This window comes from Falco rusticolus, chromosome 12 (genome assembly GCF_015220075.1).
Source record: "Falco rusticolus isolate bFalRus1 chromosome 12, bFalRus1.pri, whole genome shotgun sequence".
Lineage (NCBI taxonomy): Eukaryota > Metazoa > Chordata > Aves > Falconiformes > Falconidae > Falco > Falco rusticolus.
In genome coordinates, this window is record NC_051198.1 from 2,351,316 (window position 1) to 2,378,871 (window position 27,556).

The 27,556-nt window shown below is 37.6% G+C and overlaps 1 protein-coding gene across 2 annotated transcripts in view; it reads right to left on the reverse strand.

Annotated features, from left to right (window-relative positions):
• Window positions 1-1,720: 1,720 nt before the first annotated feature.
• The window catches only part of EFEMP1 (EGF containing fibulin extracellular matrix protein 1), a 48,997-nt gene continuing 23,161 nt past the window's right edge, over window positions 1,721-27,556 (reverse strand). For both annotated transcript variants that reach the window (XM_037405890.1, XM_037405891.1), the window contains exons 5-11: window positions 14,065-14,187; window positions 10,310-10,429; window positions 7,844-7,963; window positions 6,286-6,405; window positions 4,713-4,836; window positions 4,395-4,590; window positions 1,721-2,402 (exon numbers count right to left, since the gene is read on the reverse strand). In XM_037405890.1, the coding sequence (XP_037261787.1) occupies window positions 2,244-2,402; window positions 4,395-4,590; window positions 4,713-4,836; window positions 6,286-6,405; window positions 7,844-7,963; window positions 10,310-10,429; window positions 14,065-14,187 (962 nt within the window). In that variant the 3' untranslated portion in view covers window positions 1,721-2,243. The remainder of the gene's footprint in view (window positions 2,403-4,394; window positions 4,591-4,712; window positions 4,837-6,285; window positions 6,406-7,843; window positions 7,964-10,309; window positions 10,430-14,064; window positions 14,188-27,556) is intronic.

The window sequence follows — 27,556 nt, forward strand, 5'->3', positions numbered from 1 at the left end:
ACGCTGAGGGCAGAGAGGGGGATGCTTGAGGGCCAGGGCAGCTTGTTTGTGAGGACAGACTATGTAGAGAGAAAATGTTAGTTGACAAACTGAGTATGGAAACGAACATGTGCTGTTTGCCACAAGAATTGTGAGGAGGAGGGGGAGGTGGTCAGAGGCGTTTTGCTCAGTACATGTGTGGGCTGAGGAGCTGCCTTTCAAACCAAGTGGATTTGTAGTAATGATGAATGGGGAGGAATCCCTTTGGGGAGAGGAAGGAGCTTCCTACAAGCCAAACTGATACAAAGAGTTTTCACCATAGAATACACCAATTAAATCCCTCTACGAAGCAGCTGGGGCTGTATTGGTGAGCTGCTCTCTACAGAGAGGGATGAAGGCTACCTGGGTCTCACCCCACAGCTCTGGGGCCTCAGGCAAAGAAACGCAACGCAGCGCCAGCACTATTTTCTGGTCTATGCTACAACCATGTGCTTTGACCCTTTTGGCAGATGAAGTATTTGTTTAAAGCCACAAATGACTGCCTGAAGGAATGATCATTGGATAATAGGGTCTTGCTCTGCAATTTGTCTGAGCGTGGGGGATGTGTCACCCTAAACCAGAGCAGTTGTGGCCTGTTCTAAGTTTTATATTCTGGAGTGAGTTTTTGCTTTCTTGCTGTGCAGGACTTCTGGATGCCAAGTCCTCCAGCAATGCTTATTGCCTCTCTGGGCACATCCTCTGAAAGCAATCACTGAGGGTGACTGTAAATACGAATCAGTGGGTCTGCATCACAAGGGGGTTTTTTTGTATAATCTATGCACTATTCACAAATATGCAAATATTTTCTACAGAAAATGAATTTTAAGTAGAAAAGAGGCTCCTTCCTGTAAATGAGCAACTAACTAGCATTATATGTATGTTGGTGTATTTTTTCTTCTTTTAATGACGGTAAACCTGCAACTCAGTAGGTAGTATGTTTGTCCCTCTACAAAGGAATTGTGGTTTTAGTCTTCCATGAACTAATACCATATGGACAGATATCTGGTTCATTCTGACTGCAGAACTTGACGGGGCTTTGCTGACTCCCACAGTAGCTGACAATTCAGCCCTCTAATGCGGCCTCAATAATAAACTACCTTAAAAAAGACTAAATACAATATGGTAAGTGATCTTTATTAAAAATTTTGTACATCAAAAGATTAACTACTATGTTTTAATCAAGAAAGATTTTACATATTACAAAAGATGTTATTAGTTCTTGAATTAGAAATAAATTTTATGAACACTGTACATGATAAATCTGAGTTGTAAGAGCAGGAATAGGACCGAGTGCCTGAAAATGATATAACTTATTATTGCAAATGCACTCAATTATTAGTATACAACATAATATTTCTGGAAAAATAGCATGTTAACTTCTGTCTGAAAATGCTGTATTCCTTTAACCAGTAACTACCAACAGTGCTCTGTCTGGAAACGCTGTATCCCTCTAACCAGTAACTACCAACAGTGTTTTCAGGAGAAAGCATGGACACATGTGCCCTGCGTGCTGATTTTCCATTTGGAGTTTCTTTCCCTGTCGGAGAAATTTTCTTCCTATGGTCTATTTTTCTTGGAGAGAGCAGAATGTTATTCTGTGGTATGGTTAACGCAATCTGCATATAAAAACCCAATGCAAAATGTTTCTCACAATGTAACTTTGCCTCCAACCCAGATTACAAAAACCAACTGTGATAGCACATAAATGTCTACAGAAATAGATTTTTATTGACCATTATCTTTTGTTACAAAATAGTTAAAAAGAAATATATTTTAGCTTATCAGATAACCATTACTTTGTGTATCACTCATACTACATTTTTTTTTTTCTTTTAGAGATTGTCAGTGTAGCTGCATTAGCATTTGAAATAAAAAGAACACCTCATAATTGAATGACCTTATTTGGCTAGGAAGGATGTGTGAAGTTTTACAGGATAGTATGAACGTACAGTTTTCACACAAAAGTGTAGTATGTATCTAGTCCAAGAAAGGTAATAAAAAAGATTTAAATCTTTATACAGAAAGTGACAATGCCCATGTTATACTATGGAACACATCTACTAATTTTGAATTACAGGTGTAATGTGTGGATTAAAGATATCAACTTACTAAACAAATCTTAAAAAAAAAAAAAGAGCAGAATCTATAAATAAAATAGTAAGTGCTTTCTTTAAGATAATATTCTTTGGCTGCTTTAAGTGCCAGTGAAGGGTTATTGAAAACCACTAAAATGCATAAGGTCCCACTATTATTGTTAATCTTAACACCGAGCTTGTACGATAATTCAAACTGTTGACTGTTAGCATCTCCAGGTCCACAATGTGTTCTCTTGGTCCTGATAGTGATTTCACCAGTACAAGCATTGCACTTACGGCGCTTGTTTGCTGGAAGAACAACAGAAAAAAAAAAGTTTAATTCTGTCGAATCTAAAACGATTTCCTAGTTACTAGCATGAAGAGAGTGCCTGTGTCTTACTACACAGTAAAAATGCTCTGTCTCAGCACAGAGATATATAATGCAAGTATTCTTTTAACATTTTTAAATGGCCATGACTAATCTCACACCTGGCTTTGCTGCAGGGAACACTTTACCTGACTAGGGCTCAAAGGAATAAACTGCACAGCAAAATCTGTTTCTGGTTATGCTGCCTCTTCTAAAGGACATGAAAAGTGGTAATCTATCCCAGGATGGTCTTTGTTTTTATCCCCATCTATCAGCTTTTAAAATATATGGAGAATAAGTAAAACAAGAGAGATCTAATATCTTTAACAGTGATGTAGCTTGTTCAGTGGAGGGAAACTCTATCTCATGGTTTGTAGTCCAGAGGAAGTCGTGCTCCCCTTATAAACACTGGGAATTTTTGCAACTGGTATGCCTATTGCCATCCCCATATTGTACTGCTCTGAAGCTCTTTTCTCAGTCTGGGATCGTGCTGCTGGGGAACATTGACAGGCCTTGTCTGTGGCATGCTGCTAGTCCATTAAACAGTTTTGTAATATACTGATGATAATAAAAGGGTAAACTCCATCTCTCCCTTTACCTACTACAAATATTTTCTCACCATGTCAAATAAGGGCATACAGATGAATCCAATCCATCTGCTGTATCTGAAACTCAGCTCAGAGTTTTACTAAAACAATGGGAATAACTTTTAAGTAAGCCTTTGTTTACCACAGTCCCTTAGCAGGAATAAACACACGCTTCCTTATTTAAGGCTTGCGATTTCTTGTTGGGTGGCAACAGAAGATTGGAATTGTTAGTCTAAAGAAAGTCAGTCTGAAGGAAGGCTAGGTTGGGGTTTAACCCAAACTAGAGCTGGAGTGATCTTTTTTTTTAAGCAAATAACTGCTTGTATTTTTGGGGTAGGTATGGGGTTTTGATCTGTATTAAATCCAGAGAAAAGCACTGGATTATAAATTATACCAGAACAAGTGAGATACACAGATGAGTAGTTCCTTGTTCCCATCTTGGGGAAATGTGATTTACATAGGCAATGCCATATCTTGGTACACTTTGTGGATGTACTATCAAAACTTCTGAATGTTCAGATTTGAAGAAAAATAAACAAAAGTGAAACCCTTCCAATTAATGTAGTTCTGATTGAAGCTTTTTGTGCTGATTGTTTTACTGAGTGCCAAGCCACATATGAAGCAAACAGGATTTCCCAGGAATTTGTAAATATTACAAGTGTCCAAGAAAATCAGATTTCTTCCAAAAAAATCTTAAAAAGCAGATGTTATAGACACTTTCACTCATGTGTATCTACTTGAATGCGTTATACCAACAGGAAATACTGCTATTGTAAGTAATTTAAACTTTTGTGGTTTTCTGGATTAGTTGCAGCAACATGGGGAAACAGAGGTTTAAGCATGTCTCAACACAAAACCTTTGTAAGTTGGCCTGAACTTAGCGCTCTAGAAATCAGTGCCCCATCTCAAGCTACTATTGATTTCTTTACTTTTTTTATAAAAATGAGAAATGTGATTAAAGTAATTGTAAAACTTTCTTTTAATCCTCCCCTAAATACAGGTATGTGGTGTGTTAGTACAGAGTGAAAAGCACAGAGATATCTCATTTGAATCCAACATGGGTGTCCCAGGATTGCTAAATGTTCGTGATCACTACTAGTGTTAATTTGAAAGAAATATTTGGCTCTCAGTTCAGAGGTTTCAGGTACAAAAGTAAAAGGCTTTTCAATATTAGGAAACTAAGCACATTTAATAAGGAAGCATCAAAAAGCTGATAAACCTTGGGATGCTGTGATAATCTTACAGGGGATGTTTGATGGGTTTGTCAAAATGGCAAGATGCTATAACACTTAGTAGCACTGGTGGTTTTTATAGCCCGCTCAGGGTCCAACTCCCACTGATACTTACTCTCAGGTAAAATTCTCCATTTTCGTTTCCAGACTTGATCCGGAATGTGTTAATAGTATTAGGGTAAATAGTGGTTGCCTGAATCTGGAAGATATCGGAGGGTACTGTTCTGTCAGAACGGATGCTCATGTATTTGTACACAACAGAGTAAGGCAGCTCTCGGCAAATGGCATTTGATACAGGGCAGACACAGCGGCTGAAAAACAAAAAAGGATGAAACTGTGATAGCTGCAAACAAATGGTACTTGCTTTCTGTTGTATTTGGTCATATTGCCTGTTGAGGAGGATCCTGAAAAATGAAAGACATCTTTCTCTTACTTCTCAGATGTAAGGACGTAGGGCTCTTGACAAGGATTTCTTGGGTAACAACGAAATCCTCCATGGTAATTCCAGCAAATTTCATCCTCTCTGCATTCATTCGTAGTCTCGCATTCATTTATATCTAGGAGGAAGGAAAAGGGGCTGTGTCAAAGCAGATGGAAATGGGTTTGCTGAAAACCCACAATGTCTTCAAAATAACAACAAAAGGTACCTGCTTGTCATCTTTACCCTGCTTTTCTAGGGCCTGGCTATAAAGGATTTCTCTATGCAGACATGTTTATTGAGTGTTAATTAAGCCTGAAGATTTTTTAGTTGGCTGAAGATGCACGTTAAACAAATGTAATGAAACTGTAGAAATACTTTGGCAAACAATGATGTTATAGCAGCAGATATCTTGTAGACAGAGAAAGGTTTGAAGGAAGAATTGTGATTTCCTGCCTTCTGCTGGTTCTCATCTTTAGTTAGATGATGAAACACTAGCAATTAAAGTGCTTAGTTAATGGATACATTTTAACTAAAATAGCCTTGAAAGGAATAATGAAAACTTAAATTATTGTGTAAAGCAGAGCTGCTTCTTTTGCTTGGGAAAATAACCCTGAATAGAGGTGGGGACTGTCAGACTTGCACTACATTAATGCTCTATTATCCTGAGTGTCAGAACCCCACTAGTGTCTACATATATGGTATCCTGAAATTAACAGTGTCATAGAAAGGGTTTACTTAAATGTAATCTCTCGGAAGGCACAAACAGATTTTTTAGATGGTCAAACTACCCAGTCCACAATATTAAGTATCAACTGTGGTTCTTAGGAAGGGATAGAAATTATTCTGGATTTTTATAAAAAGCTATTAATAAAAAATGAGTTATTTCCTCATCCCTTCTGTCAATAATTAGCACACCTATTTATGTCTAAAAATAATGACTGTTAAATTGGGTTCTGGATCACAGAAGCAATAATTCTTGCACTTAATATGTTGTTCTGCAATATTCTCTAATAAGATGCAGAGATATTTAACACCAGTGAGGAAAACCTACAAACTTCAAAATTTTGTCATTCAGTGGCACCTGACCAGAACATTTCTTTTTCTAAACACAAATTATCTAAGCTGCACAAGTCTTGCTTTTTTCCCCTCTCCTGTTATCAGAAGAGCTGTATCTTTAATTTCTACTGTGGCTGGATTTAGGAAAAAATGAAACATGATATAAAGCTGTGTTTAGTGTCTGAAAAAACAAACAAACAAACCACAAAAAAGGCCTGATTTTTTTCCGAGATATTTATCTCTGAAACTTAGACTTGCTACCTAGACATCCAAGACAAGTTTTATCTAAGGGTTTCAACAACTGAAATTTTCCTAGTAATCTCAAGGACTTAAGAGTTTGAGCTGAAGGAATCAAATAAGAATTAATATAAGATAGACAATTAATCATCAAATGCTTTATCAACCTATCTTTTGCTAACATAATGATAATTCTGTCCTGACAAATATTTAGATAGCAAGCATTCTTAGTCTTGCCTGAAATGGTGTGATTAATAATACAGTATTGAGACTGCTAAGATGAGACACTTACCTTGACATGTTCTGCCTCCTACTACCTGGTATCCCTCAGGACAGACACATGAGAATTTTCCTGGTTCATTGACACACTGATATTGACATATATAACTTGAGGTTCTGCACTCATCAGTGTCTGCAGAGAGCAAGCGATATTAAAGTTCTTGGGTTTTTTTAACATCTACCTTGTTACAGAACTAAATATAATAGCTAAATGCTGGTTCTAACAGGAAAAAAAGAATGAATTCTGTCTAAAAAGAGTAAGTTATCAAAAACCTGAAATATACTGCTTAATGCCTCAAAGTTGCAAACAGAAGGGCTAGTTCTACCTGTGTTTTATTGATAAACTTCCAAATGAGAATCTTGGAACTGAGGAAGCAGAAGCTAAACTAGACTTCAGAACATATTTGGGAAAATAATTCTTGAAAGAATTTATACTTCTAGTATTCCAAAATGTGAGTACTTTCACAACAGACACACATGTGAGGTTAGTTCATAAGGCAACAATATTGCCTTTGTACTTGTGCCCTATGCTAATGGAGTAGCTCTTTGGGAAAGAGAGGAAGGCCACTTTCTTATCTTCAAATAATATTCAGTGTATACCATTCTCCTTTGCTTTTTTTATCCTTGTGTAACCCTCCGTCCCTTGCTAGAGAAGTGTAGGGTGAAACAGATTTTAACAGTATATGTCTTTAACAGGAAATTAAATTAAACCCATCAAAACTAGGGAATGGTTTGGAAAAAAGCATAACTCCCTCCTACTACCTCTGAGGTTTGAGCCCAGTTCTTGATTTTATGTCAGGGATGTCCTTGGAGGCTGCATACTTGCTGCTCCCTGTTCTGTTCACTTGCAAGGAGAAATAGCTTAAGAAGCTTGGAAAGGGAGCATCTGTAATAGGTCTGCTGGCTTGTTTAGGAGGGCAGTGGTAAACCAAAACGACCTCTTTGGCTCGAAAAGACTGGTAGAAAGGATATGGGCTTTAAGGGTGAGATCATCATGTATCCAAAAGGAGATTAGAGGACCCCTGTGGAGGCTCTGGCAGAGGAAATAGTGTTGATTGTATAATCGTCAGGAGACACGCTGTTTGTATACACAGGCTTGAAAACACCTCAAAAGCACAATTGTCACTTCCTTAAAATAAAAAATTTGAGGTTTTATTTTCAGAGGAACCTAACAACACACAAAATTACACTTGTTTTTGGTTTGCATTCCTTTCAGATTCATTTAATGGTCATCAGCATTAGACCACACACAATTCAAGTGAGTTTGTGAAACAAGTATTCAGAAGCCTTATTCTTCCCAGCTGTGATCTGAAATGTAATGTCTGTCCTGTTTTGCACTTACTATTAGAGATACCCATATCTGAGTGTACCTGAATGCAGCCACTAAGGTGTGCATAGCAACCACATTTGCAAAAATCAAACAATAAATTTCTTAAGGGTTTTGGCTACAAACTGCACCCACAGGGTGGCTCCACTTGAATTCTATCCCTTAGCTCAAAGAAAGACTTCTGAGAAAATAATTTAAAAAAAATAATAAAATGCTCTTCCAAGACAAAAGAAAAATTGCTTACCTTCACAGTTAATTCTGTCACTGCTTAACTCAAATCCTGGATTACACTGACAGATGAAAGAACCCAGTATATTGTAACACTGTTGTGCACATGGGTTATTGGCATCACATTCATTTATGTCTGAAAGGAAAAATTACAGATCTTTATCTTGTGTAGCTGATAATTAGGCTGATTAAAGGGATTAGTCCTCAGTCTGGGTCTATTGCTTAGCAGAAGCTCAGTTGACTGTATCAATACAGATCTGCAGTCACTGGAACAATGTCAGATCTATGCTTTACATTCCATGTAGAAAAAGAGTGTTTTTCCAGGAATGAGAGTTATTCTAATGTGTGATGAATTCTTCCAAAAATGTTTAGTGTGGCTATTAAACTCCACATTCCAGTGTCTCTTTTTCAGGTATGAAATGCCAAGTCTCTATAAATAATTGATATAAGGAACATATACTGATAAGGCCTCTCAGCATGCCATGGTTAAGATTTGAGCTATTTATTACTCTAAAATTTGTTCTTTTAAATTCCATTACAATTATAACATAAGCCTTTGAGGCCAGTAGAGTTTTGCAATGCTGTAAGGCCTAGACCATATTGGGGGAAGGTATGTTTCTGTGCTAGACTTTTTCCATGATGTGTCCATCCTAAGAACATATGTGAGAACACTATGGTATGAGAAAAGCAATTTTTAATAGGAAGTTTATATAACTGTAATCATCTCTGGAATCTGTAACACTTGTTTTTCATAGGCTGTTGACTAACTGCTGCTCCTCTGTAATTTTCTCTGCAGATTTTAGTGTATTTTCCCTTGTATTACTTCCCTGCATGATTTTAATTCATATTTGTGTTTATCAGATATAACCATTAGTAGAGAGCTGTGTCTGGAAAAAGATAGAGTTCATGGCTTTTGCAAATGCTGATATGTCAGCAACAGTCAGTCATTTATAGATACACCTAAAAACTGACAAAGACGACTAAGATCAGGCATTCACAAAAACTAAACCAATGAGAAGGATATTAATTCTCTATATGATGAACCTCCTAGTCTTGAAAATGAGTGGTAATAGAGGAAAACCGATTACAGCATAGTTTTATTTTTTCTTCCTCTCTTTAGTTAATTTCTGGCAAGAGTGCAAAGAATGTACATCATGACAATGCTACCAGAAGGAAAAAAAAAAGCTAGGCAAAGCCACAATTCTGTTTGTTTTTCTTCCAAGAAATATTGACCCACTTTCAATATATGCAAAAGCTGTAACACAAGTGCAATTGGTGCAGCTGTCAAGTACCTCTTCTGCCAGATGACTGTTGCAGATGTGAAAGTCTGTCTTGATGCAGCAACCATTCATGTACAAATTTTCTTCTTAAGATTTACTTCACCTTTCCTTGTATGAGTATGCTTTACTAGGCTGGGAGGCCAGCAGGTTAGAGAAGGGGTGTTTTGGTGAAGCACCTAACGCATGCGCAGCTGTCATGGATTTGTGAGTGTAACTGAAAGAATACACCTTGCATTTGAGCCATGGAAAGGGTCAAATAAGTAACAACTTGTCACATGATTACGTTGTATCCACGTGCAACTCTTTTTATACTATCATTTGGTGAAGAACAAAGTTCCTCTGGCTTCTGTGCTATGCAGTGTGCCAGGGCACTTGGTAATACATGGCAACACTTGGAAGTAATGGTAGAAGTTGGAAAACCCAGACTGGTTTTTTATATAAAAATATGTATATAGTATAGATTTTATATATATAAAAATTATAGCCATAAAGGAATTCTGACCATCTCCATCACCAACCTGTTGATTTTTTTTAATGGCCATTCTCTCTGTACTTCAGCAGACAGTTACTTTTTATTATTAGTCTAATTCTTCTAGAACAGAACTTAGTTTCAATCTTAACAGAAGTCTTAGTTTATTGCAAGGCTTCCCTTAGTGTTTGCCTTCTAAAGGGCCACTGTCCTTAGTGACACACATTTTCATTTTTAACATTATTTTCCAGATAGTCTAATGTGACATACATGCTTGCTTTCCTCACCACGTTTATCACGTGCTGAGGATAATCACTTAACTGCAGAGGTACAGTATTGCTTCTCCTGGTTTCCAGTCCCACCCTTTGTTAGATGAACTGGCAATAATATCATGAAAGCCAATGACAATGCAAAGCAATCCAGAAGTGAAAGAATAATTAAATCTAAGATTAAATAATTAATATAAACTTCCAGGGTTCCAGTTGCCAAACTAGATGCTCCTCAGAAACCTGCTATGCAAACAAAGTAAGAGGCTTTCGATAAGGCTCCAATTTTCTTTCTAATCCTTCTGTACTACTTGGATCACTTGCAGTAGTGCCTGTCAATACAGCAACTGATATGTCTTACTCTTTGGTATTTTTTTAAGGGATGAAGATACTTAAATTTTAACTGTGGCAAGTCATCTGTCAGTATTTGTGAACTCATGTGTAAGTACATGCAGAGAAGTTCTTACCTACACAGGTGTGGTTGTTGGATGCTAACTGGAAACCAGCATTACACTGGCAATAATAGGAACCAGGAGTGTTCACGCATCGATGGTGGCAATATGGAGGCAGGGTGCATTCGTCAATATCTGAGTAATCAAAAAAGAGAAATTAATTCAAATGGAGTTATGGTAGTTCACTGTTGATGTCTTGTATCTGAAGAGACTGTAGAGTTTATTGCTCTTCCTGAAAAGATGGGAAAAAAGCTTATGTGAGCTAGGTACTGCTTCCATGGATATTAACAGGAATGGTACTTTACTTTTTCTTCCAGTAACTTTTGTAAATATCAGTTTTATGCTGATTGTCTTCCAGCCACTGAGATCAATTTGCATTCTAACTCTATTTTTATATTCAGCTCCACAATACTGCTTAGTCTTGTTTATTTTAAATAGGTAAAACTCCAGAGCTTTTTGTTCTGCTTTTCAACCAAGATTTCTCATGATCAGACATAATGCTGACCAATACAGTGAATGTGGCTTGTAGGTCTCGTTTTTCCAAAACCTTGCATCCAGCACTCCTAGCATGTGCTAAATCTTTTCAGCTCCATTAGGAAGAGTCCACATTTTCTGTGCAAGTACAGGGGAATGGCGAGGATAGAAGATTAATGGGCCTGAAAAGGAAACAGGTTACGCTTCCACAGGGATTCCCCAGAAACAGGCTTGCCTCCCCAGGGGGCTGCTGTTGCTCCGTTGCCCCTCCGTGCCTCTCCTGCATACCTTTCCATACAGCAGCACTAGCCCCTTGTGCCTGACCGAGGAAGGTGAGCAGACTGGCTGCAGTTGGTGCTATCTCAGGCAGTATTAACTGTCCACAGGCTCTCCTTGCAGATTAGCCCTAGTTTTGAGGTGGAGCAGGCTGCTTTTCCAAGTTTCAGCATTCCTAATGTGCATTGGAGCTGGGTTTTCACCTGCAAACCATACAACATGTGCAACAGCCCATTCTTGTACCTGTCTGCATGTACTTGCATTCTCGAGGAGATGCTGCCTCTGTTTTTGTCTGAAAAACTCATTATTTTTTTATTATGCCATAATGCTGAGGGTGCATGTATGTGCAGCAGCCATCTTTGGTTGTGACCTGCTTGAGCTTGGTGAAGAAATCCGTGCCGTGTTCTGTACATGTACACAATGTGAATTTCAAAGGCTCAATGCTCAGACAAATAAGGCCAGTTTTCACTGGAACAAAGAAAGGCACTTCCCATATCCATGCCAGATCTTGAGTTTCCTACCTCCAGCTGTTTCCACCATAGATGTGTTTAAAAAGAGGCCAAGACTTCTTTTATAATGAGGAAAGTGTTTGTTTTAATATCAAGTGAAAAAATAATCTTTAGAAGTTAACCCTTTCTTTGTCAAATTTTCAGTCACTGTTTGGGGCTAAACTTAGCAGTGGAGGGTTTTGGATGGTTCTGAATGAAAAGGCTTATGCTGGAAAATTCCTGGCTATCTGTACAGTAGCAATTGTTGCTGTAACTCTCTTGCTGCAGAGAAAATTTGGAAGTAGAAATAGACTAAATTAGGAGGCACAGTAAATCTCGTCCATCCTTGACTTTTACAGGACTAAGCTCTTACAAATTGCTGTTTAAAGATCTGATTATACAATACAGACACATGAGCAATGCTTTGCTGCTTAGGCACTGCATTTATGCACACAAATGCTTCCAGGATCTGACTTTAATTCAGTGGGAGTTTTCCTTGCAGGATTAGGCACATCAGCTCCATGCACATCTACAGGCAAAGCATTATCTAATCAATTCAGCTAAATCTTCTGTTTGAAGTAATGCTGGAAAGTAATTCATTCTATCTGCAGTCTCATGTTTCAGGAAAGACTATTTTGCAATATGTGAAGAAGCAAATTTTACAATAAAAATCTCTCAAAAAAGACAGAAATTATTAGTGAATTTACATTAAAATAAAATCAGTTGTTAGAAATGAATCCTTTTCTCCCTCTACCTTTAAGCCAAAGTAGTCTGGAAAAATTTCTTTCAAATTTGAGAAACATTTCCTCCCATATGGAGAACCTCTATCAAGATCTGGCCCCAAGAACATTTTCTGGCAAAGTTGTTATAAAAAAATCCCCAAAGACAGGCTTTATTCTGAAATGCTGACAGTACTAAGTGTAGGGATGGACTTACAATTTAGGTCAGTGTGTAATATGTAACACAGGTGTTATTCTTGGTTTTGACCTAAATAGGAGAAGGGAAATTTCGCTTTCCAGACACCTTCATGTATAGATTTAGATGCATAAATGTATTCACATGTAGATAAAAGGATGTATCATTCTGCTGCTTTTCTTTTCAGTGCTGTAATTGTCCTGCAAAACTTTCAGTTAGTGCCATGGGTCTTGACATTAAATGTGCTATTGCACAGCATTAGAAAAATCTAGATAAACCCCACATTTAAATAGGAAAAAAATAAATAATCAATGACCTATCAAAACTATTCCTCTACTTACATTCCAAACTACTCATCCTATTCTTGCACAAAGAACTGAGAGGAATCGGATTTATCTGTGTTTATACCGATTTGACAGGCCAGTTCAAGGCCTGATCCACATCTCTTTAGGAAAGAGATAAGAATTTTTGGGTTGATTTCTATGGCCTTTGGCTCAGAACCCTAAAGAAAGAGCTGTGCCCAGAAATGTAAGTCAGTCTAGATGTGTACTGAAACTTCCCCCATTTCCTTCCTGCAGCTCTTGTTAGGCAGTGACTGCTTATGCAAGGCTTTTTGTATGAGCTTAAAATTAAAAATTCTTAAACACTTGCAAATGCAGGATCTCTAATGCAAAGAAAAAGAGGAAAACCTGAAGTTCTGTTGTTCCTATTCTGCTGAACAGGAAAAAACCCAAAGCAACTGGAACATGTTTCTTCTAGGCTGCAGAAAACCAGTCTTGTGTCTTATAAGAGGCAGTCTTGAATGCTGCTTCATGATGTATATATTTGATTCTCTTATTTCATAGTTGGTTTTATTATCTCTGACAAACCTAAAGCTTAAGGCTGAAGTGCCTATAAAAGCAATTCGTCGATTGAAATAATGATTAAAGAGGTGTTAAGTAGAGGCTGAAGGAGGACTGAAGGAACAGAATAATGGCACCTTTGCATAATATCAACAAATAAGAATGGAATAGGAAAGATGCAGTGTTCACCCTGCACTTGGATTTAATTTAATGCTATACTTATATAGGTCCCAAGGGTGCTAATAGTTTATTTTGGCACAAATAATAAAGTGTAGTGGCTTATAAGTTGCAAATATCATATACCTGCATTCAGAGTTTCAATCTCTTTCATTTATACTTGTAAAACTGAGTACTGAAACAGACTGTGCAAGGGGACTTTGCAGAGCAGGGATTAGGTCTGTGTGAAGGTGGTGCTTTGTCCTGCATATCTGTCAAGTCTCGCTGAGGTCAGTGCAAAGACATCCTATAGTTTGCTGCTGCAGTAGACTTAGGACGATATCTGGGACACTAGGCAATACCCCAATGCAAACAATAAACACAATGGTAACTATTAGGAAAATAAATCTTGTGAAGTTGAACTCAGTGTTGATTATACTTCAGATAGTCTCTAGTTCTATGTTTTAGTGATTAATTACTGTGATAAAGTGATTATTCCATTGTATTTCAAAGTTATATAGCTATTTTACAGTATACATACCTATACACTTTACAGTTGCAAACTTTATTTTGATTACAGATAGCGAAAGAAAATAACTTAATCTAGAGCAACACTTACCAATGCATTGGTCCCCTCGTTTCTGATAGCCTGGAGGACACTGGCAGCTGAAGGACCCTCTTAAATTGACACATACTTGATCAGCTCTACAATTATGGGTTCCAGTTGCACATTCATCTATATCTTTATCGAAAAAAGCAAATATTAGTCATAAAGTTTACTTAAAATATTTAGCCTGTTGAAATGCTTTACGCATCTTCAAGCTACCTATAAGTGAAGGCAGCAAAGTTCAAATATACTCCAAAGTTGTCATCTTGATGCTTATTCCATTTGCAAGCAATGAAATGTTAACAGATTTCTAATAGCTTTTAATTCTGACACTGCATTTGTAAATATTTTCAGATATGGTTATTTTAAACTATCAAATACTTCTATTTGTCAAATGCCGTTACTATTTTTTACTTCTAACTACAGAAGTTTCTGTAAACTTCTTGCAACTTTGTCATGTTTTAATAATTTGACTTTTTTGTTTTATTTCCCATGCTGATTGGCTGTTGCATGCTGAATTACTCTGGAAAATTCCAGCAAGCGTAGTTCAGTCCTTTCTCAAGAATGAGATGAATTAGAAATATGTTATTTTGCTGATATTAAAAAGGCTCTGATCTCTTTTGCGTGATTCCCGTACTCCATACTTTGGGCAGGGGCTTGGAACTTGGTATGTGGTGGCCTTCTCATCAGGAAGATATCTGCCTCTTGTCATTCCCCTGAAAACTCTACTAATTCAGTCAATCTGTTAAAGTCTTTGGAAACAGTTTATGTATGTTTATATTTGAACAGTACAGCTAAAAATGCAAATACTAGACTGATACTTTTCAGTGTAATTCAGGCAGCTTTTAGTTCACACTAAATGCAGGTTTATACAAGTATAAACCCAACATTTTGATTTTGCCTGTTCATTATAACTGCTGGAGGTACTTGATTATAATTAAACTGCATGTGCTGACAAACAGGTTGCTTAAAATGGAATTACAGTTTGCTTTCTCATCTGAACATCCAAAACGCTGGAAAGCTTTTTATTGTAACCTGACACAGTAAGTGAAAGAACTTTTTAATTTTGGCATTGTACACAATTTGGAGACTCTAGGCTGAATAAACAAATTCCTTAAAACTTATGATCTCTAGTTTACAAATCTCAGCTGACCTCTCTATTTGTATAGGCACTGGGGACGTTAGAACATCACCAGTGGCAGATTCTGGGTGGTGCTTTGGAAAAAATGATGGATACTTTCTCATAGCAAATGAAAACAATTTTGACCACAAGATTCAATAAAAAAAAAAGCCATCAACAGTTTGAATTCTCAGTATTGGCCCTTTCCACAAATGCCCAAATATTTTACATATATCTTCTCCTTATCTGACAGGAGACATAAAGTCCTTTTATGTTAGCCTGGTCTTTGTATTTCTGCGTAATATCGGTCCTAAAGCTGCTGTGTTGATGCAGGACTTGCTGACTGCATTGTTCTGTACTGACAGCTGAAAAGCACATTCTCAGGTGTAAAGACTTTCAGAGACTATAGCTGGCTGCCTCATACCAGCCTGACACATCATTAAATGTTTAAGCCAAAGCATGGTGGAGTTCAATGCAAGTCTTTGCAGGGACTTCGCTGGGCTTTGCATGTACTCCTAGTTTCTACAAAAGCTGAAAATAAAATGGCTATAATATGCATGCAGTTCAAATCCTTTTTGTCACAGAGTGTGCTGGAACAAAGCACGCTTGATCTTTAGGAACTTCATATGTGAGTAAACTTAACTAAGCCATCTTAAAAGGTAACTCAAAATGTATTAAGTCCTTGTGTTTATCCATGGCTCGATTTCCACTTATTATTGTATAGAAATTAAGCTAAGCTACTCCAGCTAAAATGAACCAAACTAGATTGACTTATGTGCTCAGGGTCTTTGATTTTTTCCCAATGGTAAGTTCAGTTTGAAAGAAAAACAGTTATTCAAACATAGTGTTTGACTGCTAGCTGCCTCCTTGTTTGGAAACCTTTGGAGGATTTGATGTTGTGGCCAGGAAGATCTGTGTTAATGAGAACAACTTTTTCTTGAGACTTTTTGAAGGAATCCTTTAGAGCTCTCCTGATCAAGTTAAGATCCTGAATTAGGTTGAGTATTAGCTGTGACTGTATGTCCTGTCTCTTTAGCATGCCATGAAAAGGCATACAGCTATGTGGCATACTGTTAGTGGACTTCAGCAGAGTTTTATCAGTGGTGTTAACTCTGCATTTGCATGGTAGTTTATTGCTATTTGGATTGTCTTTTGGGTGGCTTTTGTTGAAATGAGTCCCTAGGCAAACTACGGAAAAGATACATGGAATGAAGTATTGCTGAGAACTCTCAGAGAACTCCAATTCTCTTCCATCCCCCCCCCCCCCCCCCCCCCCCCCTCCTGTGAACTTTACCAAACTGCCTAAGGTGGGGAAGTGATGGACAGGACAGCAGCCTCTAGCCTTCACTGGGGAAGGGCAGTAGGTTGCCATGCTTGGAGCAGTTCTGCTCACATCTGTGCAAAGAAATCAGTAATGTTAGAGGAAGGCTGATGGCCTAAAGATCATGTTTAAGCGCTTCAAGGAAAGTATCGTGGGAGAACAACAGGCAGCTAGAAAGGTTTCAGTGCTGGAATGTTCGGTTCTGAAATCTCTAGTACTGTAATAATTAGATATGCCTACTGTTGTGACTGATGCAAGGGTGAGGAAGTGAGTGGAAGACTTCAGCGCTGAAAGCAGTGCCAAATGTGAATTGAATTGGTGTGACACCAGAAGCAGCCCAGCCATTGTGGAGTACTGAAAGAAGCACTGGTGGATTTTGCCATATGATGTTGCTGCACAGATCTCTGCATCTATGCCTTTGAGTGAGGGCCAAAGAGAATTCTCCTGCTTCTTGGCACTCACTGTGACCTGAATTGTCCTCCGTTAGTGAAAGTCTTTCTTTCTAACTGTCCTGAGAGTTATTGGAGCACTGAAGAATTGGAATTCATAGGAAGTAAGCAACATCAGCATTGCAGGTCTCCTTGGGATAATCAGCTCCATTTTTTTTTTTTTTTTTTTTTCCTGAGGTGGCAGTAGTTATCTATCATACATGTGTGCCCACACACACACTTCTCTCCCTATATGAAATAGCATTACACTGGTGGTGCCAATATTCATCTGGGATTCCCACTTGTGTTCGTGGTTCTTGAATGGGTAGACTGTCTAACTGCAGTTGTTTAGGATGACTGAATGCTGATCAGAAGCTCCCAGATTGTTTTTCCAGTTATGTCCCCTCTGTATGGCAGCTGGTAACTCCCAGGTCTTTGTTCCATTACTCTAGTAGCTTTTTCCAGTTTAAATCAGGCTCTTCCAATCCATTAGATTCCTTTCTTGTTCATTGCAACTTGCACAGTGCCCTCTGATTCTGTGACAGTGAGCTGGAAGATTCATCAATTCCTGCTTTTAAGTCTGTATCAAGTGCCATAATGTGGGGATGAGATAGTGGTTACACAAAGCACGTTTTCCCTTAAATTCTACCATCTCATTCCATTTGATCTTCTGTGACAAAATCACTGAATTTAAGTGCGAACAGTAAATGAGGGTATTTGGGATCCATACTTTTGGTTTCTGCTTATCATAGACACCCATGACCAGACTGATGTGGTATCTGTGAAGACCCAGCAAGCTGGGGCAAGGGTGTGACAGAACATCACAGAGCTCACCAGCCTTAATCCTAAGAGCAGGATAAATTTTTCTGACCTTTCCCCTCTAGCATGAATACTTAATAATGTGTTACGTGCATGTGTATTTATAATAATTAAAAAAATTAAAACAAGACACTCCACTGCACACACTTATGTCTCTGGGGAGAGGGTGAGAGAACAAACATGTGACAGATGTTTGTCATGTTGCTTAATGCACTACTGGAAAGCACTCAAGATACCACAGTGATGAGTGCAGTATAAGAAACAGATCTAGAAAGAAAATAATGGGCTTTTACAAGCTCATTCTTGAGCATCTTTCCTCTGTATCCTCTTTTCCAAACTTGGTGTCATCATGATGAAGTTTGTTTCTGTAAGTGTTTCAGCAACTGATGCCATAGGCTGAAGCTTCTATCTTAAGCGTGTATCTTGTAAGCTATACCTGAAAATACCCTCAACTTATTCCTCATCAACTTTGTTTAAATTTCATTTCTAGTGTTACACATACATTTGTTCATCTAGGTAGGCAATGTAAATTACCTTGGTAACCAGTAATGAAAATTATCTTTTTTAACATTCCCCTTTTTTTCTAATAATTTCTAACTGATATTTTCCTAATAGTGGTTAATATTTTAAAAGGTTGTACTGTTGACTACGGATAAACAAGAGCTGTAAGTTTGTATTAAATCATTAAACAACCTGACTGGTATTTGATTATTGATGCATGCAACCTGTGAGATACTGATTAATTCTTAACTGGTTGTATCTCTGATCCAAGATGTTGCTCAGATCTTTATTCCCAGACAGTTATTCTCTGGACAGTTACAGCCTATGTAGTTGGAAAATTTCCTCTGAAACAGCCTGGGTGTCTGCAGATTGATCTTAATTGAAAATGGAGCTGGCTTACCTTCAGTGTCTTGATCACTGTAATAACTGAACTCGGATAATTATGTAGTCTTTCCATAAGTCACTCAAAAGCAGACTTCTTATGGGATTTATTTGTACTTCAAATTATAAAAATTTAACAAAATTTGTCAAATGTGTTTGGATTGAGTTCTTTAATTTCCATATGTCATGGGTGTTACGTCCAGAATACTACACTGTAAGAATGTGACAGTTTCAAAGTCAAGTACTCGAGGAATTGCAAAACACAGAATTCAGGTTCTCTGAACAGTGTGAATTTAGATCCATTAAGTATCATCACGCAGTCTTTCATTATGTAAATCTCATAGTCTGTCTTTTTCCACAGGTTTGTGCTCAGTCAAAGCTTACCATTCCCAAAATGGGTTAGGTGGTATGGACCTCTATAAATTGTCATGATTACTGTTTTATTAAAAACCTTAAATTTGATTTAAAGAGTCAGAGTCAATAGAGAAGTGGGGGGAAGAACACTGAATTAAGGACACTGGTCTCTCAATTAAATTACATGTAAGCCCCACTGCTCTTTCAGAAAGGTTTATGAAGTGCTCAACTCTACTATGGTAAATATGGCCATCAGGCCCCAATGACTCATTCTAATACAACCAGGGCTATTCTAGAAAGTTCATTTTGGAAGACTTTCAGATTGCTAACTATCTGCAGGCTAAGATAATACTCTGATTTGCAGAAGCTATTGTCTGAAGTTTGCAGGGTGCCACAGAAATGATGCGAGAACCACGGAGGGCAGCAGAGCTTGCTCCTGTATTCCTTCAAAATATAAATTGACTTGCATTTCATAGTTCTAATTCCACAAGCCTCACTAATAGCTATACCCAGTGATTCCCTCACTTTCCAAAAATGTACCCGCACTCCCTCTTGAAGTGATTTACACAATTATGTCCTTCCATTGCTGATGTTGGCAGCCTGCTCTGTATTCAACCACCAGTTGTGTACAAAAAATTGTCTGACCTGCTTTTTAGTTATAGCTTTCTCTAAATCTTGTGTATCGTCCCCTGTTTTAGAGCTAGTTAGTTTTTCCACTTCTCTACAGCAGTCCATTCTGTCAGGCTCTTATCTACATCCATAAAGTTCTTTCCTAGTCTCTCTTTCTGAACTACAAACCTGGCTCCATTCCCTTCATGCTGTGACTCATTTTTCCCAAACCCCCTGACTCATGCTGCTCACTCACTTATGCAACCGCTTAATCTCTGTAATTTTCTTCATATCATTATAAGAAGTACATAAATTCACAAGATGCATTTCACTAGTGCTTCAAACTCTTGCAGGAAAAGAAAATGCAATCGAAATCTACCCTTCATCTTATTTAACCCACTTAAACGTCTTCTCCTCTAGCGTATACCTGTTACATTGTGCTCAGAGCTGGAGAACTGTATTCTTAACTCGCTCAAGTATGTCTTGCTCCTGTGACTGGAGTGCTCAGCTTCCTGCTGTTCACTGGCTCTCAACATATTGCAATTTACTACAGAATTTTCATGCTCTCCTTGTTTGGGTATATATTCATCTGTTCAAACAAGTCACAAAATCTATTCTGGTCTGTAGAAATTTAGTAAGCAGAATATTCCATCAGATACAAAAGAGGGCTCTTAAAATGATCTTATGGGATTCAAATTCTTATTTCTGCCCACACCAATGGACCAGCTTCTGAATGGCTTATACAAATCTAAACCCAGAATGATTCCACCGATGTCACTGTTGCACTTGTCATTGACTCCAGTAAAGCTGTTCTCAATTTGTTTTGAATGTAAATGATAAATATTTAAGTTAATTGTTTAAATTTTTTTGAGTTCTCAGTATGAGTGAGAGCAGAAAATGACTTGGTCTGTTTTTTCTAATAGATTCATCTGAACTGAAAACGCTGCCTCCTACATAAGCAATGGCACCAGTGAGTCTGATATCGGACATACAATGACCTGCACAGTACTGCAGGTGGTATGGACAATTTACTTCTAGATTCTGTAAAAATCTTTCACTTTCTGTCCACTTCATTAGTTTTCCTTCTGTCTGTGAGACATTCTATATTAGTATTTTTCGGAAATAACCAGCTGAAGGTAAAATACTTGAAGAAATTAGACCGCTATAGTTCTTCCATGCATATAGGCTTACTTTATTTTACTAAATTAAGTTTTCTGTCCCTTATTTATGTTTCTTATATTGTTCTTGCAACTGAAGCCAAGCTCACTGCTATGTCGTTTCCTGGATCCTCCCTGATCCTTTCTTACACATAGGAACAACATTAGCAACCTCCAAATTCCCTGGTTCCCTCTCCAGCCTTAGCAAGCTATCAACAATTTCTGTCAAAGGCTTTTCTATTTCCCTTGCTACTTCCTTCAACATTTGGGATGTTATTCATCTGGGCTGGATGCCCAGACAACTTTTAACTCATTGGTGTTGGGAGGCTGCGCTTTGCGGTGGTAAATACCAGCACAAAATCTGTTACATAACATCAGGTCAGCAGGTACCAAATGACTAAATATTTGGAGAAATTTCTCACTTCTGGAGCAGCAAAACCTGTTAATATAGAGACCCACACTCTAACAGTGCAGTCACTATCCAGTAGTGTCATGAGGTAGCGTCTATAATTCTGTATAACTCTCTAGCAGCCCATAAACTCCCCCTTTATTGCTGTTTTTTTTTTCTCTTTCCCTTTTAAATTTTCCTTTGGCCCTTTCATGTTAAGTATATTGGACTGATTGCCCTGGTAACAAGTTTTCACAGTTGAGCGAAGGTAACCTGCACTAATACTTGTTTGCACAGGAAAAATATATGTAAGAGCCAAGGCCTACATTTAAGCAAATATGTGAGGCAGAATGTTTAAATAAATGAGGTTTTCATGAAAAATAGCATGACTTCTTTTGGTGTGCTGAAACATTTACCCTCTTAAATTTGAGAGTACAGCAAAGCAAGTTCCTTATAGATTTGTCTTTTAGTACTCCTGGACATCATGGCACAACAAAATAGACCTAACGCAAATCATTAACATAGAAAATGTACCAAAAACCCCCTTGAATGCAGTGCAACTTACAGATCCTCATGTGATTTCTGTATTTGGACTGCAAAAGGGTTAGCAAGTACCATGAATTTGGAGAAGTGACCCAACCATGCTGACTTCATGAATAGGATCCTTTTCCTGTACCTTCCTTCCATTAACTCAACAGAGTTAAAAAGGGATCAAGCTGTAATAATCAAGTCTGGACTGCAGTACTTTGTCACAGTTATGTATTGTCTTTGGTATGTCCAAACTGAATTAACTTATCAGATAGAATAGCTAAATAAAGGAGCGAGCCATAGCTTTCAGCGCTAGAACATCACCCACATGTTTGTTTGGGAGTGGCAGGCAGCTGAAAAGGGAAAAAAAATAATAAAATCAATGACTTTGAATTAATGCATTACTTCCTTTCTCCTCCACTTTGCCTCCATCTGTGGTGCTACTACCTTCCTTCTCTGGTGTATGTGACGCAGTCTGTAAATTACACCACAAAATGTAAACGGCTTTTACTTCTGAGGGTTGGTTTGGTGGGGTTTTTTTGGTTTTTTGTTGTTGTTTTTTTTGGTTTTTTTCTTTCAAGATGGAGATGCCATGTGCAAATGAACATGCTTTTTCTATTCTGTACCTTAACTTAAGATCATACTTATAATGGTTACGTTCAGGACATTTCAGTGGTGACAAGGCAAGGGTGCTTAACCTGAATCAGTGCCCAAATGTGTTCTGCTCCTATGCCTTCTGCACAGTAGCTGTCCGTGCTGGAAGTGGCATGGCAAGTTGAAAAGCCCAGTGCTATATTACAACGTTTTCTATGTTGTGCTCTGTACTTTTCCAGGCCCCCACCACTACAAGCTGTGGTTCAACACAGCTTGTGGGAATGCATTCTGATAAAACGATACACTTCATTACAGAATCACAACCATAGTGGATTAAATGAATGTGACACATAAAATACTGTTCAAGTAATACAGTAATTAAAAAGATTATTACAAATAGAAGTGGTATGGCTAATATGACAACAATCTTAATCTGATATAAGGCCATAAAAACTATTCCCAAAAGACATTTAACAATAGTACTTTCTATCCAATGTTACTTCAATGTGTATTCTTAAAACAAGAATGCAGAAATTAACATATGTCTTTGTGTTTAAAGTGTCTCAAATGGAACAGTACTTTTTCCCAATAGAAGACCACAATGTTAACTATTAGCCTTCCTGCTCAATAAAAAGAAAAATATTCCATGTTTTTGATGGATTTATAATAATTTTAAATTTGTATTTTTGGCTTTACTTCTGCTGGGATCATAAATAGGGCTATATTTGCTTTCAAGTTACATTACACTTGATTATCGGATTGTATCTGCAAGTCTCAGAGTGCTTCAAAATGTGAGTTGTCACAATGGTAAACTGTCTGATTTATATTGCAATAGCTTATTTTTACTTTCAGTGGAGTATTTCCTGCTGTTGCTTTCTTGTGACTTTATGCTAGAGGTCTCACAACTTGTGCTTTTTGGTTCATGCCTGCCTAAGTGAGGATCACCCACCCATGATGACCAATACACTTGGACTATACTCAAAAACAACAAGGGTGGATTAAACTATTCCATTATTGCAGATGAAAGAGTTCTCCCCGACATCTGGCATATCATCTTCAAAACTGATATGGAACATTTCCATAAATTCAGCTTAACATTGTTTTTGTGAGTGTTCCAAAGTATTTTTAACATGAAGAAATAGCATGCAAACTAATTTCCTATTTGAAAGTAAATGTCTTGTTCTTATTTCTAATTCACCCAGTTATTAAAAAGAAAAAAAAAAAGAAAAGATGTTCACTTAACTTGAAGCATACTGTTTTGTTTATTTAAGTTAATGGAAAAGCTAGTCAGTGTTTGATGTAAAGCTGCCCCCTTGCTTGAAAGAAAACCAAACAACGGGTTATGAATTATGAATACCTCCTAATAGTTTCCAGAATTATCTGAAGGATGTATTTTTTTTCTTAATTACGTACACTTAAAAGTTCCAAGTTCCCTATTCATTTCCATTTTGTTTATTTCTCTCCTTGGAAACCTCATAAGTATTTTCCTTTAGCTAGGCTTGACTGAACAAAAATATTACTGCTACAACCTGTAATATTAGGGAAATAAAGACCTGAAAGCTCATTGTGGTTTTTAATTAGGAAGTTGAAGAATCGCTCATTAAATCTTGCAAGCCTTTTCACAGCACTTACACTGGCAGCTGCTGGGTCCTTGCAAAGGAAACCAAAAACTTCCACCCAAAAAACTGTGCTTCAGAGCACGCTTTAAAAAGCAACTTTTATTCTGAGACAACACAGAAAACAGTTCCAGCAAAAACCTCTTGCTTTTCTTCTATGTTGGCACATCTTCAACTGCTTTAGTCCTAATCAGACCATTCCTCTTGTGAGGAACCACAGTGTCTCCTCATGGTGAGGGAGGCATATCCATGTGGGAGTTGCTGGCAAAGGTTCTGCAGTGGGGGATGCAGTCAGGTGAAAACCTCATCAGTCTGTGTGGCACTACCATGGTTTGCATGTCCTTCCGCCAGTAAAGGCAGCTAGTGATCAGCTGAACAAAATCTAATTAACACAGCAAGCAAGCTGATGCATTGAGCATAACCCATGTGATATCCAACCCTAGCCTGAAATACAATAGCCCAATTTTTTGCGTTGGTTTTTTTTTTTTGGTAGTGAATGCATAGTTCATCAGTGCACAATTTGCTAACTTAAGAAACAAGGGACCTTAGGATATGAGGGACTTAAGATGTAAAGGCAAAGGACTTAAAGTATCTGATATAAGGGTTAATTTTATCAATAAAATCTTATTCTCCTTCAGCTTTTGCAGGCTAAACGATCTGTTCTAGGAATTGTAACTGTGGTTCCCAAGCTGAGAACACTTAAGTTCAAGTCAAGTTCAATAGCAGCTATCAGAAGGAGAAAGCTTATCTAAATGATGATATTGTTTTTAGCACTAATCATCCTATCTGTTGGCAGTACCAACATGCTGCAATCTCTACAGCTCCCTACGTAAATAAGCAGATTCCTGATACCGTTCCAACTTCAGAAATGCCTTTGAAGGCATTATTTAGTTATGAATTTTTCCTACATGGTTATGTGATACTTTTAGCATGTTCCTGTATGTACCCACAGATGCCTTGTTTTGAAGAATATATCTAAAGCTTATTCACTTTCAAAGTATAATTGCCAGGCACTGGTCTGTATTTTAGCTTCTTGTGAAATAAAACCTGAAATGGTTAAAACAAATTCACTTTCATGCCTTCTACAACTTTTAAATGATAGAACAATGAAAGCAAATTATGGAAATAGTACTTAAAAAAAAAATCAGTTGATTTCGTCCAAAATATACTCTAGGGATGGGAGGAGATTGAAAGAGCTGGGATAGGAAAACACAATGTTCAGGTTGCACAGTTCAAGCAAAGTGGATGTGCAAAAGTTAAGATTTTTGTGGCAATATCAATTTGACTATGCTACAAACAAGCGGTGTTATATGGTACTGATCTAACAAAACTATCAGAAACAGTATCTTGTAAATTTGTCTGTCTGGGCTTATAAATTCACATTAGTTGGCTCTCTGTTTGAACATAAGAGGAAAATCCAATTTTCCATGTAATTCCTAACATGAAGAGTGCTTAAAATGAAGTTTTAAAAATTCTTTGTTTGAAAAAGAATAGATACAAGAGGCAAAGCCAGGATCAAAAGAGAGGCAGAGGCACCAGGGGGGAAAAAAATACTCTATTTTTTTAAGGTAAAAGAAAAAAAAAAAAGGCAGTATGAATATTTATGAAGGACAAAAAATGAACATCAAAGTTAAAAGATGTATCATGATAGAGGTGACTAAGTGGGCTCTAAAGAAAAAAATGGGAAAAAAACCCCAAGGCACATACAGAAGAGCCGTACTAATGTAGCTGCTTTTCACTTATAGTGCTTATTAAACACTTTATTAAACACTCAAGACTAGCAGTGTGATCTGATTAGATCACCAAGGTGTTTGCAATGCTCCCTTTTTGATCAGAGAGCTGGCAACTACCTGCCAATGTCTGTATTTTGCTGCTGTTTTCCTGATTTACAGTATAGTTGGAGCTGTTAGAAGAATGCCTAAACTGCAAGTGCTGAGAGGGTACAGTGCACGCTGTGAAGCACAGGAGAATGTGTCCTGCTGTGATTGATACACGCCTGGGACATGGCAAGAGCAAGACAGGAGCCCAGGGGAGGTTATGGTGGGCTGTGGGCAAGGGGAAAGTGGATGAGAAGGGTAACTGAAGGAAGTTGAGGGTGTGCAGTCTACCGAAGTTTGTAAGTTGGATTGGTGCTTGGGAAGTATTTGTTGTTCTTTCAAAAACCTGACAAAAAAAAAATCTTAAAACTGAAAATTATTATTATTTTTGGCCCCAAACTAAGATTTTTCTGGGGTTCGGCCACTTTTTTTTTTTCTGTGTTTGGGAACAAAAAAGAAAAAAGACACCAAAACAATACTTTGTTCTTTCAATGAGCCAGCAATAAATAAAAACTAACATTTTAAAACCCAGAAGTTTCCTTGGGAAGAGAGTGCTATTTTTTCTTCCAAAATTACTTTGCCTTAACATTGGGATTGACTCTGCTCTCAGCCTAAGGATGCGACTTCCCAGCTGTCTGTAAGCAATCTAAGTAGCAACTGAGACAGCTTTTCTCTTTTTTTTTTTTTTTTTTTTTTTTTTTTTTCCCCCCCCATCTGGTCTTTGGCTTGGAAGTTACATGGGTTTGCCTCAGAATAGATGCTCTGCTACCATAATCCTGGCACCTTCTATTGAAAATAAGATTTCGGCAGTGTTTCCTAGAGTTAGTAGGCTATTCTTGAAATCTGCTTTGCAGGACTGTTGGTCCAGTGAAATGCAGCAACCTGCTTTGGTTTGCCTGAGCACTTGATTTTATTTTATTTTTTTATACCTTGTGATATTCACAGACTTCTGGCGAAGCTTAAAAGGTTAGTTTGAGAAGGGAGTGGCTATCATTTGTTTAGAAAATAAATAGAAAAAAGTAGGCCAAATACCAGTAAAGTTCCAGTTTTAAAATATTAACCTAACACACAACATTGCTGACCTGAAAAGGTCACATGAAGTAGGAGAAAGGATGTATTTAGACTGATTGCCAGGCAGGACATGGAATCTCTCACTGACTTGGCGATAGATACTTCAGCTCTATTTGCTATTAGTGCTGTTTCTAATACTCCTTGTTTGCTAAGTTCTTAAGTTTGACAAGATCCATGCTTTATTTTCCCGTATTTACATGTATTAAGCAAGTGTGTAAATCCATGCAGAGAGTATCCAGGGCCTATACCACCCCCTTTTTTCTGCTTCATCTTTGGTTAGTAGACAAGATGCTCAGAAACCTGGGAAAAATAGAAGTTTTGAGGGCTTTTCCTTTGGGGTATGCTATCAGATAACAAGGTTATTTGTAACATGTTTAAACTTGCTAAACACGGTGGAATAGGGCCCTTTGCTTCCAAATTTGTCAGCAAGTGTGAAGAAAGAAATGACTACTTAAACTATGATAGAGCTGTTAAAATTTCTTCGGAAGAAATCATGAGACTTAATGAAAATGTAAGCAAACTTTTCTAGGGTACTTGGCTAGCATAAAGTAGAAAACCTAACAAGCAGATAAAAAATTGCTGCCACATCATCTAAGCACATCATTATCACTGCTGGATGAGATGAAAGGTATTTACAAATGAGAGTCTGCCAGAACAGTCAGCTCAAGCTTGATCCAGCTCCAGCTGTAATCAATAGGAGCCTTCAACTAAACCAGAGCTTAAAGAACAAACTAACTTCTTTTTGAAATGTATTATGCTTCGAATTTTGCAAAGTTAAAGCTGGAGCTCATCACAAGTGA